Source organism: Ranitomeya variabilis, chromosome 7 (genome assembly GCF_051348905.1).
Source record: "Ranitomeya variabilis isolate aRanVar5 chromosome 7, aRanVar5.hap1, whole genome shotgun sequence".
In the NCBI taxonomy this organism is placed as follows: Eukaryota; Metazoa; Chordata; class Amphibia; order Anura; family Dendrobatidae; genus Ranitomeya; species Ranitomeya variabilis.
The window spans coordinates 37,158,127-37,172,453 of record NC_135238.1 but is presented as its reverse complement, the minus strand read 5'-3'; the positions used below and the strand labels follow the sequence as shown (position 1 = coordinate 37,172,453).

The window sequence follows — 14,327 nt, the reverse complement described above, 5'->3', positions numbered from 1 at the left end:
TTCTCTTTAGGGGTAGCTAGTTCCTCAGGCTGGCTCGAGACGTCTAGGAAATTTTTTAGGCACGTTCACCGGCTACCTCTAGTTGTGTTGGATAGGTTCAGATTTGCGATCAGTCCAGTTACCATCTCCCTAGAGCTAGTCTTAAGTTTATTCACTTGCTGGTCTATTTGTGATCCTCAGCCACTAAGGATCATTACAGTATTCATTGTACAACGCCCCAGAGTCCTGGTCGTTGCAGTAATGTCATTCTTCAACCAGGGGGAGTGGTGTTAAGTCTGAAGGTAAAAAAATGAGATCTTCCTACCAGGTATCACAAACCATACACTACACTTCACACTCCAGTCCACCAGGGGGAGCCTTGCTCTTATCTACTAGGGCACTCCTCACAATTAGGTAAAACTGGTGGGCTGGATAAAAAGTGAGTCAGATGCTGACTGGGCTTCTCCCAGGCAGTTCCTGTCAGGCAGACAGAGGGGAAAGGAGGAACATCGGAGCTGCAGACCTAGAGGTCCCTGACAGGGGTGAGATCCTGTCAGAGGCCTAGTTAGAGGGTCACGGAGCTGCACCTGCCCCACGTGCGGCAGCATCCTAAGAAAGGACACGAAGAGAATTGTATTGTAGCGGGTGAGAAACAAAGTCATAGCACAAGGAGAGAAATACAGGAGTTCTGCCCTGTAAAAGGCTGCCTCCTTCTGAGGCGCAGAAGCCGGTAGCCAGAACACCAAGGAAGCAATATTCTCCACAGCTTGCTTCAGAGACTGGCAGGACAGTCAATTCCATGTTGGCTGCCCGACCATATACCCAGGAGGCACGGTGGCAACTGTGGGGGCCGGGGAGTCTCTAGGGTCCCTGTAAAAGCCTCAGGCCATCAGTCATACGGGTTGTCCTATCCATACCATCTGGGGGACAGAGAGGAAGACATAACATCTAGAACATCTACAACAGTTGTGAGGACCTTACCGAGAAGCTCAGCAGGGAGGTACTACAACACACAGGCGCTAGATGAAGGCTATTGAATTCCACCTGGATAAGGGGACTCTGGATTTGCCTTCAGACCGGCTGCACTCTGCCTACCCTGTGGTCTGTACCCTGGATTGTGGATGCTGAAGCCTCCAGTAAAGGTACAGAGACTGCAACCTTGTGTCCTCGTTATTCTCTGCACCTTACATCATCCACCATCACCATCTATACTTCTGGGAAGCCCTGGGGATACACTTCACCTGTGGGAAGGTATACTATCTAGCTGCAATTACATCACCCCAGCGGACCCCTAAGCAGCGTCGGTCACCCTGACCAAACACCACAGGTGGCGTCATGAACAATATACAAACTCTTCCTTTCATTGGACCCCCCTCAAAGGGCCACGGACCGGGCAGGCCACCGTGACATCCCCCGAACCGAAGGACCCGGTACCGAGTACCCCTTTGCCCTTGCATGGGGGCGATCCAATTGCATTATTCTGAAATCTTCATAAATAAACTACATACATATCCTAGAATACCTGATGCGTTAGAATCGGGCCACCATCTAGTTATTAATAAAATTATTATTGTGTATGGCACCCTTGGTTGTCAATTTACATGTATTTTCTTACTTGTGGGTGTTTTTTTATAAATGAAATTCTGAAGTCACAGAATTAAACTTCTTCAACTTAAAAAAAAAAACACTTGTTGGATTGTGTAGATTACTAAAGGCTGTTTTCTATTTAGTATGATTAATTCACACTTGCCAAAGTTTTTCATATTTAACTATATTTTAGGTATAGTATTTTCCAATGGAGAAACATGGAGATCCATGAGGAGGTTCACGCTATCAACACTTCGAGACTTTGGAATGGGGAAGAAAAGTGTGGAATCCAGAATTCAAGATGAATTAATGCCCCTTATAGAAAGTTTTAGATCTCACAATGGTAAGATACATCATTCACATTTATGTCATAGCTTTCATATACTCTACCCTCTTGTCTGTTGCTTTCTACAACCCGGTCTACACAATCCATATTGTCAATCCCCAACACAGTTAAACTATAACGATATTCAGAGGGGTTTTGTAGACCCCTCCATTCATATAGAGTAGATGGTACACCACAGTGTGCAGTTTTTGCTCTATATTTGAATCATATTTTGCTGCACGTGGAAAACATCTGCAGCATCTAAACATAGTAGAAGTTTAATTGGCTGTAGATTTGCTTCAATTATCACTTGATTGTTTCAGTAATCTACTGTCATTACTGAAGGTAGTTTTGACCTGAGGTTACAATACCTGGAGCATTTTTTATTCATATTTTGTTTTATTGTATATGTATATTTTTGTTATTTTAGGCAAACCATTCAATAATCACATGCTGATAAACACTGCAGTTTCCAATGTAATCTGCTCTATTATCTTTGGGAAAAGGTTTGAGTATGGTGACCCAACATTTGAAAAATTAATCAAAATGTTAAATGAAAATGTCAAACTGATCGGTACACCCAAAGTGATGGTAAGAAAACCTTCAGATCTTATATCTAACCTTTTTAGTGAATTCTCAGAAGAATAGTATCAGTTTCACATTTAGGGCTAATTGTACTGCAATCATGAGTTCAGACAAATAGACCCAAACTCATCTTTTGGTTCTCACCCAATACACTCCAGTTGCTTCTGTTATAAAATGACAGTGTCCTATTAGTAGATGATGATGTGCAAACTTGGTTCCGTACATGGTTCCTTACAATTAATGTACAATATCCAATTAATATTCTGTTTCCCCTTTCTCAAATTCAATGGGTCACTGTACTGGAGCAGAACAGTCCTTTTCACACTTTCACCAAATACAGTGGGTATAAGATGAACATAATAGGGAGTTTAAGGAAACAGACTTCTATGGAGGCTAGATAATACTGTTGTGTTCCTCTATTCATTTATCATTTCTATAGCACCTACATATTTCACAGCTCTTTACATTTTAGATGGGACTAGTACAGACAATTACAGAATTACACACACCTCAGATCCTGTAGACTGTGAGCCCTCATGGGCAGGGTCCTCTCTCCTTCTGTACTTGTGTGTGCCTTGTTTTGGTTATGCTTATTGTACTTGTCTATATCTGCCCCCTTCATATGTAAAGCGCCATGGAATAAATTGCGCTATAAAAATGTATAATAATAATAAAAAATAAAATACCAAGAGGAGTGAGGGCCCTGAAAGGTAGATGGTAAAAAGTGATTGTGTTGTATGGTCCGGTTATTAATACAATAAATAAGGAACTCACGTAACGCTGCATGAACCGGTCACGAGCCAGTATGTGTTCAAGTACTGATACAGAGGGCTATTAAGTGCATAGAGTGTGTGTGAATATGTGCTACAAATGTTTTGATTTACTATAGCACATCCAGAGCACATGTTTCAGAAAAACAAAGGGCTATCAACCACTAAATAGTGTGAAACAACCCAAGGCCTACAAAAGAGGCCACCCACTCCATGTTATTAATGAGAACAAAGAGAATATAGGAGTATACTGGGTATTCAAATTTATTAGATATACAAAGTGTAAATACACGCATAGATTGCATAAATATAGAACATATATAAAATACATATAAAGTGCATAAGGATGAAGACAAATATCCCCCAGGTGAACGGAGCCCAGGTAATCACTCAGTCTGCAAACCAAGGCAGACTAATAATGTATAAAGCCGCAAGACACCACCTAAATACAAAGTACAATGAAGTGACACAAAGTCACTGCTAGTAGGCAATACGGGGTGTGCTTACCGCAAATGAGGTGGGCAAACCAGGACACCGAGCTGGGACCAAGATGAAACAAACCCTGACGCGCGTTTCGCTTGAGTAGTTAGCTGCTTTCTCAAGGGGATGGATGACAGAGCCGGGAAGGACCTTAATATGGGCCGGACTCAGAGCATGTGACGTCTCACATGCTGAGAGGCGGCCAATAGTAGGCGGCAGAGGCGGCGCATGCGCGGATCGGACCGCAGGTCCTGCGACCAGAAGCGGCGTCCAGCGTCACAGCGTGTGAGTAGGGAAAAGCCCCGGTCACACGTGGGAGACAATGCTGACGCCGCCCTGGGGCAGGAACCGGCAGGTCAGACCGGCGCACGAGCACTGCCACCAATGTGAAGGGAAATGGTGGTACTAAACAAGCCAAAGGCATTATAGGAGGGACCGGGAATATACTATACCCACTGGTGTGACATAATAAATCCATAGATCGGGGCATAACACCCCCGCACATACACAGAAAACAGTCAACTGAAGGATAGAGACAGATAGCACCATATAATGTATGAGGTATTACATATAACAAATATAGCGTCTTCTGAATGGTATTACGAAGTGCATTCTGTCTCTCCTTGTGGGCGTAAATCTCGGATCCTCCACTGAAAGGGATGAAATGAGAAGGGATTCGCAGTAAAGGTGAATCCCGGCACACCGAAAATGTGAAAATAACTATAAAAAACAAATACAAACATATATCGTATTAATAACGAATAGAACAAACAGATTAAAAACAAAATTAAAAATAGGCTCCAGCAGGGGGAAACCTGTCCCTATAGGATGGAGATCAGGACATGACACGCAAATCAAATACTACAAAAGGGGGAGGACTGCAACAAAAAATCTGGACAAGATATATGGTAATGAACTCATCCACGCACATTTGAATTTTTATAGAAATGAGGCAAAACTAAGCGATTCGTTCAAACCGCTAGGGGCGACCGTGTTAAGTCTAACAATCCAGCCAGCTTCGCGCTGTGCCATTACCTTCTTATAGTTGCCCCCACGAGCACCCAGATGGACACAGTCGATGCCCCTGACCCGAACCGACCCCGCTTCACAATTGCGAAATAATTTGAAGTGGCGCGGTATCATCTTCAGGAGAGAGGCATCGACTATAGTCCTGGCCGCCTGGATGTCACGTACGTGCTCCCTAGTGCGTATGCGAAGCTCCCTCGACGTAAGGCCCACATAAATTAAAGGACAGCTGCACGTAGCATAATATACAACATGCTTTGTGCTGCACAATATGTGGTGTCTGATAGAATATGTCCTAGTACCGTCGGATGATGTAAAGGAAGTAGTCCGAACGATATTAGCACAAGCCATACAATGGCCGCACTGGAAGCAACCAAGCACTGGGCCCCTAGAACCAAAGGGGTTACTGGTGGGGGGAACATAGTGACTCCGAACTAGCATGTTGTTAAGATTAGGGGACCTCTTTTCTGTCATAGAGGGGAAGTAACCCAAGACGGGGCCCAGGGAGGGTTCAGTACCCAGGATAGACCAATGCCGGGCCAGGATCTCCCTTATATTAAACCATTCATGGTTATATGTTGTAATAAATCTTATTTTTGTGTCCCCTGGCCCGGCCCTGGCCTTATGACCCATACTGTAAAGAAGATCCCTACGGGGTGTCCTCCTGGCTCTGTCGTAGCCATGCCTGACGCACCTGCGGCTGTAACCGCGTGCCTCAAAGCGGGCTTTGAGAGACACAGCCTGGGCCTGAAAATTGTCCTCTGTGGAACAGATCCGCCTCATCCTCAAGAACTGTCCGACCGGGACGGCCCTCACTGTTGCTGGGTTATGTGCCGAATCCGCGTGCAGCAGAGAGTTGACAGCCGTCGGTTTTCTAAAGACGTCAGTCTGGACATGACGGGTATTGTCGATCTCCAGACTGACGTCAAGAAAGTTGGCGTGTCCAGCATCATATTGATAGGTCAACGTGATGTTATAAGGATTATCATTAAGTTGACTCATAAAGTCCTCCAGCTGCTGCGCCGTGCCCCCCCACAAAAATAGAATGTCATCTATATATCTGAGCCAGCACAGCACATGGTCAGCGGCCCGGGCCCCCCCGTCGCCAAACAAAGATCTCTCCCAGTTGCCCAGGAAGAGATTGGCATACGAGGGGGCACAGGCCGCACCCATGGCCATGCCACGCTTCTGAAGATAATAGGAATCCTTGAAAACAAAGAAATTATGTGTGAGGACAAAGCGCAGCAGCTCGAGGATCAATGTTTTGATTTAGAAGAAAATTTTGTATGGGCAAAAATGGGATAGTTAGATAAGTGAGGAGAGGTGATAGGCCAATCTAAAGAAATGTGGGTATTGGGAACTAATCTTATTGTCAGGAGTAGTGCATTCCCAAAAAAATGGTGAAGCATGTAAGAAGTCTTGGAGACGGGAGTGGGAGGTTTGGATAATTGAGTATGTAAGTTTTAGGTCATTAAGTATTTAGGGCACAGATAAGGTGGTAGACTGAGATGAGGGACGAGATATAGGATCGTGCTACACTTTGTGACTGAGAGCGATAAGTTTATATTGGACTCTGTAGTGGATTGACAACCAGTGCAATGGCTGGCACAGGGTAGAGGCATCGATATAGTCTTTGGAAGGGAATTTGATCCTGGCAGCTGCATTGAGGATAGATTGGAGAGCGCTGTGTTTAGTAAGATGGAGACCGATTAGTAGAGAGTTGTAATAGTCTTGATGCGAATGAATAAGAGTAATGGTTAGAGTTTTTGCTGAGTCAATAGGTAAGAAAAGGTCAAATTCTAGAGATGTTTTTGAGATGTATGGTTAAAACCAGAAGTGTCCATACACTATATAAAAAGACACATATGCATGTTTTTCTCAATATCTGACATGAAATCAGAATAAACCTTTTCCGTTTTAGGTCAATTAGGATTACCATAATTATTAATATTTGCCAAATGCCAGAATAATGTGAGAGAATGTTTTGAGGCATTTTTATTACTTACTGCAAAGTCAAAAGTTTACATACATTTCATTAGTATTTGGTACCATTGCCCTAAAACTGAATGACTTGGGTCAAACGTTTGGAATATCCTTCCACAAGCTTCTCACAATAGATGGTTGGAATTTGGGCCCATTCCTAGTGACAAAACTGGTGTAACTGATCCAGGTTTGTATGTCGTCTTGCTGGCACCTCCCATTTCAGCTTTGCCCATAAATTTTCAATAGGATTGAGATCAGGGCTTTGTGATGGCCACTCCAAAACATTGAGTTTGTTATCATTAAGCCACTTTGTTACCATTTTGGCAGCATTCTGCGGGCCGTAGTCCATTTGGAAGACCCATTTCTGCCCAAGCTTTAACTTCCTGGCTGATGTCTTGAGATGTTGCTTCAGTATTGACACATAACCTTCTTTTCTCATGATGCCATCTATTTTGTGAAGTGCACCAGTCCTTCCAGCAGCAAAACAACCCCACAACACGATGCTGCCACCCCGTGTTTCAGAGTTGGATGGTGTTCTTAGGCTTCCAAGCTTCTCCCTTTTGCCTCCAAACATAACGATGTTCATTATTTTCAAAAAGTTCAATTTTAGTTTCATCAGACCACAGGACATGTCTCCAAAGATTAAGGTCTTTGTTCCTGTGTGCATTTGCAAACATTAATCTGCTTTTTTTATGTTTCCTTTGGAGTAATGACTTCTTCCTTGGTAGAGTGACCTTTCAGCCCATGTTGATGCAATATTCGTTTCACTGTGGATATTGACACAATCTTACCAGCTTCTGCCATCATCTTCACAAGGTCTTTTGCTTTTGCCCTTGGGTGGATATGCACATGTCGTACCACAGCACACTCATCTCTGGGACACATGACCCATCTCCTTCCTGAGCGGTATGATGGTTGGAAATTCCCATCTTGTTTGTACTTGTGTTTAATTGTTTGTACAGATAAATGAGGCATCTTAAAGGGAACCTGTCACCCCCAAAATGGCTGGTGAGGTAAGCTCACCGGCATCAGGGGCTTATCTACAACATTCTGGAATGCTGTAGATAAGCCCCCCGATGTTAACTGAAAGAGGAGAAAAAAACGTTAGATTATACTCACCCAGGGGCGGTCCCGGTGCGGTCAGGTCGGATGGGTGTCTCCGGTCCGCTCTGGCGCCTCCCATCTTCATTCCATGACGTCCTCTTCGGGTCTTTACGCCGCGGCTCCGGTGCAGGCGTACTTTGTCTGCCCTGAGGGCAGAGCAAAGTACTGCAGTGCGCAGGCACCGGGCCTCTCTGACCTTTCCGGCGCCTGCGCACTGCGGTACTTTGCTCTGCCCTGAACAGGGCAGACAAAATACGCCTGCGCCAAAGTCCGCGGCATAAAGACCCGAAGAGGACATCATGGAATGATCATGGGAGGCGCCGGAGCAGACCTGCGACGCCCATTTGACCAGACCTCAGCGGGACCGCCCCTGGGTGAGTATAATCTAACATCTTTTTCTCCTCCTTCAGGTAACATCGGGGGCTTATCTACAGCATTCCAGAATGCTGTAGATAAGCCACTGATGCCGATGAGCTTACCTCACCATTTTGGGGGTGACAGGTTCCCTTTAAGGTATCTTGAAATTGTACCCAAGGAAGAGCTAGACTTGTGTAAGTCCTCAATTCCTTTCCTGATATCTTGGCTAATATATTGAGACTTTCCCATGATACCACACAAAAAGCAGTGTGTTTCAGGTGTGCATTAAAATACATCCACAGGTGTGTCGCTAATTAAATCAGATGTTGCCAAAAAAGTGAAGCTTCCAAACACATGACATCAACATATGGGCAATCCAGAATTAGTGACAGCCAATACGTCTTTTAACTGACCTGAGATATAAGAGAATAGCCTCCCCATACAGGTGATAATCCAGTAGCTGTCGGCTGTCCACTATAGCTGACAACTTGCTGTATCAGCCACGATCAGTATTTGCACTTTCCAAATCTGTTTAACCCCTTAGATGCTGCTGTCAATAGTGATTACATCATTATAAATGGTTAACAGAGTGTGGGGGTTTCCTCTTTATCCAAACTGGTGCCCTCAGATCATTATTTTGTGGTCCTGATGTTTGCGATGGCAATTCACGACCAAATAGCGGCCTTACAGTCTAACAGCTCTAGTAATCTGTTCAGAAGTTAGAGGCATTTAGGTGGTAAAAATACACATTTTCATTTCTGTCATACCACTTTGCATTAATTCCTGTAAAGCACCTGAAGGGTTAATAAACTATCTGACAGCAGTTTTCAATATGTCAGGGGGTGCTGTTTTTAAAATGGTATCACGTTTGGGGGATTCTCAATATATGGGACCCCTAAAGTCACTTAAAACATGGATAAGTCTCTAAAAAAATAAATTTTGTAAATTTCCTTGAAAAAATGAAAAATTGCTGCTACATTTTTAAACCTCCTAAAATGCTAACAAAATAAAATAACATTTTAAAAATGGTGCTGCTGTAAAGCCGACATGTGGGAAATGTTATTTATTAATGGTTTGCCTTGGTATGACCATCTGGATTAAAGGGATAATCATTCAAATTTAGAAAATTGCTAATTTTTTAACATTTTTCTCAAATTTTTGTTATTTTTTATAAATAAGCACAAAACATATTGATCTAAATTTACCATTATCATAAAGTATAATGTGTCACGAAAAAACAGTCTCAAAATCACTCGGATTTGTTGAAGCGTTGCAGAGTTATTACCACATAAAGTGACACTGGTCAGATTTTAAAAAATTGGCTCCGTCACTAAGGGGTTAAAGGCACAGTAATCTTACTGTATATTAACTTTTGACTTTGCAGTAAGTAATAAATGTGCCTTAAAACATTCTCTCTCTTATTTTTCTGGCATTTGGCAAATATTAATAATTATGGTAATCCTAATTGACTTAAAATGGGAAAAGTATATTTTGATTTCATGTCAGATATTGAGAAAGACGTAAATATGTGTCTTTATATATATAATGTATGCAATCTTTTGGTTTCATCTGTAGGGGATATGAGCTAGCGAGTGATCGACTGTGGTGAATGAAGGAAAGATCTGAGACAAACATGAACCCAAGACAGTGAACGTGCTGTTGGAGACTAATGGTAGAACCACACGTGGAAATGGCAATATTAGAATAGACATCTTTGTGAAGGAAGGAAACACAATGAGTTCAGTTTTTGACAGATTCATTTTTAGACGGAAAGACAATCACTTGTGGTTTGTAAAAATGCGTAAGTGATGTGAGGAGATGATGTGTATAATTGGGTGTCATCCTGATAGAGATGGTACTGAAGACCAAATCTACTGATTGCTTGTCCTACAGTGGCAATATATAAGGAGAAAAGGAGGAGGCCAAGGACTGATCCTTGAGGAACATCGATAGTTAGGGGAAGAGGGGAGGAAGAGGAGCCAGCAAAAGATACAGTGAGAAAGCCGTCGGAGAGGTAGGAGGAGAATCAGCATAGAACAGTGTCCTAGATGCCGATAGAGCAGAGCATAGTGAGGAGGAGCTGGTGATCCACAGTGTTAGATTCTGAAGAGAGATCCGGGAGAGTCAGCAGGGTGTGGTGACTAGGGTTGAGCGACTTTCATTTTTTAAAGATCGAGTCGGGTTTTGTGAAACCCGACTTTGTCCAGAGTCGAGTCGAGTGCAGTCGGCCGATTATCGCTAAAAGTCAGGGATCGACCGAAACACAAAACCCAATGCAAGTCAATGGGGAAGCATAGTCGGCAGTAAGTGGAGGCCAGGAAAACACCCACAGTGCCCATTTTAATGCCAAAAACATCCATTCTTGTTTCTGAAGCTTGTCAATCTTAATTAACTTTATAATAATAGTTGTTCAATGGAACTTGGGGGTCATTTGGCAAAAGTTGTGGGGGGTAGGGTTGGTTCAAGGTTTTAGTGGGCCCAGGAATCGTGGACTACGTCACGGCGGTGTAGCAGGGAGAGGTAAGTATTTCAACGTTGCAAGTGCTGTGATCCTGAGCAAGCAGGGGGGCACACTCGTTCGCATTGGCACTGGCACAGGGCCCCTCAAAGTACAGCGGTGTGTTTGCACGGCGGGGGCGCCTCCCACCAGCAGCGACACTTTTGCGTACTCTGAGGGGCCCTGTGCCAGTGACGTCGCCAATGAGTATGCCCCCCACCTGATGAAGGAACCTGCACTTTCATCTGCACCTTCCTCTTTGTCCCTGTGTAAGGTGGTATAACATGCGGGAAGGGGAACCTTACTTTCAGCAGGGTCAGATTCTGGCTGTGTAGAGTGCAAGGGGAATGTAGTGGTCTAGGTCAATGTACCAGCAGACTCATCTAGCAGTGGCTGGGCAATGGGCAGGATGAGGAGGAAACAGATATAGGGCCAAAGAATAAAGTAGGCTAAATGCAGTTCAAAATTGGTAACAGGACTAAACAGGCGGCATTGCTTTGCTCAAACCCAGGAGCAGCAGACACTGTTTTAAGGGCCCAAACACACTAATAGGCCAAATGCAGTTTAATATCTGATACTTTAGGCGAAAAGCCTAAAGACTGAAGCTCAGCTTTATTCAGTTGAGGGCAAACACCAGGGAGGGGCAGACACCGTTAGTAGGCCCTAACCACCAATTTTTAAAAACATAGCACTTAATGAGAGCCAGAAGGATGAAGCTCAGCTTTATTCAGTTGAGGGCAAACACCATGGAGGGGCAGACACCATTAGTAGGCCCTAACCACCAATTTTTAAAAACACAGCACTTAATGAGAGCCAGAAGGATGAAGCTCAGCTTTATTCAGTTGAGGACAAACACCAGGCAGGGGCAGACACCGTTAGTAGGCCGTAACCAAAGTTGAAGGCCAAATGCAGTTTAATATCTGATACTATAGGCCGAAAGCCAGAAGGATGAAGCTCAGCTTTATTCAGTTGAGGGCAAACACCAGGGAGGGGCAGACACCGTTAGTAGGCCCTAACCACCAATTTTTAAAAACACAGCACTTAATGAGAGCCAGAAGGATGAAGCTCAGCTTTATTCAGTTGAGGACAAACACCAGGCAGGGGCAGACACCGTTAGTAGGCCGTAACCAAAGTTGAAGGCCAAATGCAGTTTAATATCTGATACTATAGGCCGAAAGCCAGAAGGATGAAGCTCAGCTTTATTCAGTTGAGGGCAAACACCAGGGAGGGGCAGACACCGTTAGTAGGCCCTAACCACCAATTTTTAAAAACACAGCACTTAATGAGAGCCAGAAGGATGAAGCTCAGCTTTATTCAGTTGAGGACAAACACCAGGCAGGGGCAGACACCGTTAGTAGGCCGTAACCAAAGTTGAAGGCCAAATGCAGTTTAATATCTGATACTATAGGCCGAAAGCCAGAAGGATGAAGCTCAGCTTTATTCAGTTGAGGGCAAACACCAGGGAGGGGCAGACACCGTTAGTAGGCCCTAACCACCAATTTTTAAAAACACAGCACTTAATGAGAGCCAGAAGGATGAAGCTCAGCTTTATTCAGTTGAGGGCAAACACCAGGCAGGGGCAGACACCGTTAGTAGGCCGTAACCAAAGTTGAAGGCCAAATGCAGTTTAATATCTGATACTATAGGCCGAAAGCCAGAAGGATGAAGCTCAGCTTTATTCAGTTGAGGGCAAACACCAGGGAGGGGCAGACACCATTAGTAGGCCCTAACCACCAATTTTTAAAAACACAGCACTTAATGAGAGCCAGAAGGATGAAGCTCAGCTTTATTCAGTTGAGGACAAACACCAGGGAGGGGCAGACACCGTTAGTAGGCCCTAACCACCAATTTTTAAAAACACAGCACTTAATGAGAGCCAGAAGGATGAAGCTCAGCTTTATTCAGTTGAGGACAAACACCAGGCAGGGGCAGACACCGTTAGTAGGCCGTAACCAAAGTTGAAGGCCAAATGCAGTTTAATATCTGATACTATAGGCCGAAAGCCAGAAGGATGAAGCTCAGCTTTATTCAGTTGAGGGCAAACACCAGGGAGGGGCAGACACCGTTAGTAGGCCCTAACCACTAATTTTTAAAAACACAGCACTTAATGAGAGCCAGAAGGATGAAGCTCAGCTTTATTCAGTTGAGGACAAACACCAGGCAGGGGCAGACACCGTTAGTAGGCCGTAACCAAAGTTGAAGGCCAAATGCAGTTTAACATCTGATACTATAGGCCGAAAGCCAGAAGGATGAATCTCAGCTTTATTCAGTTGAGGGCAAACACCAGGGAGGGGCAGACACCATTAGTAGGCCATAACCACCAATTTTTAAAAACACAGCACTTAATGAGAGCCAGAAGGATGAAGCTCAGCTTTATTCAGTTGAGGGCAAACACCAGGGAGGGGCAGACACCGTTAGTAGGCCCTAACCACCAATTTTTAAAAACACAGCACTTAATGAGAGCCAGAAGGATGAAGCTCAGCTTTATTCAGTTGAGGACAAACACCAGGCAGGGGCAGACACCGTTAGTAGGCCGTAACCAAAGTTGAAGGCCAAATGCAGTTTAATATCTGATACTATAGGCCGAAAGCCAGAAGGATGAAGCTCAGCTTTATTCAGTTGAGGGCAAACACCAGGGAGGGGCAGACACCGTTAGTAGGCCCTAACCACCAATTTTTAAAAACACAGCACTTAATGAGAGCCAGAAGGATGAAGCTCAGCTTTATTCAGTTGAGGACAAACACCAGGCAGGGGCAGACACCGTTAGTAGGCCGTAACCAAAGTTGAAGGCCAAATGCAGTTTAATATCTGATACTATAGGCCGAAAGCCAGAAGGATGAAGCTCAGCTTTATTCAGTTGAGGGCAAACACCAGGGAGGGGCAGACACCGTTAGTAGGCCCTAACCACCAATTTTTAAAAACACAGCACTTAATGAGAGCCAGAAGGATGAAGCTCAGCTTTATTCAGTTGAGGGCAAACACCAGGCAGGGGCAGACACCGTTAGTAGGCCGTAACCAAAGTTGAAGGCCAAATGCAGTTTAATATCTGATACTATAGGCCGAAAGCCAGAAGGATGAAGCTCAGCTTTATTCAGTTGAGGGCAAACACCAGGGAGGGGCAGACACCATTAGTAGGCCCTAACCACCAATTTTTAAAAACACAGCACTTAATGAGAGCCAGAAGGATGAAGCTCAGCTTTATTCAGTTGAGGACAAACACCAGGCAGGGGCAGACACCGTTAGTAGGCCGTAACCAAAGTTGAAGGCCAAATGCAGTTTAATATCTGATACTATAGGCCGAAAGCCAGAAGGATGAAGCTCAGCTTTATTCAGTTGAGGGCAAACACCAGGGAGGGGCAGACACCGTTAGTAGGCCCTAACCACTAATTTTTAAAAACACAGCACTTAATGAGAGCCAGAAGGATGAAGCTCAGCTTTATTCAGTTGAGGACAAACACCAGGCAGGGGCAGACACCGTTAGTAGGCCGTAACCAAAGTTGAAGGCCAAATGCAGTTTAACATCTGATACTATAGGCCGAAAGCCAGAAGGATGAATCTCAGCTTTATTCAGTTGAGGGCAAACACCAGGGAGGGGCAGACACCATTAGTAGGCCATAACCACCAATTTTTAAAA

At 44.3% G+C, this 14,327-nt stretch overlaps 1 protein-coding gene across 1 annotated transcript in view; it reads left to right on the top strand.

Annotated features, from left to right (window-relative positions):
• The window catches only part of LOC143785753 (cytochrome P450 2K4-like), a 157,829-nt gene that overhangs the window by 65,698 nt on the left and 77,804 nt on the right, over positions 1-14,327 (top strand). The window contains exons 3-4 of the mRNA XM_077274845.1: positions 1,760-1,909; positions 2,322-2,482. Of these exons, the coding sequence (XP_077130960.1) occupies positions 1,760-1,909; positions 2,322-2,482 (311 nt within the window). The remainder of the gene's footprint in view (positions 1-1,759; positions 1,910-2,321; positions 2,483-14,327) is intronic.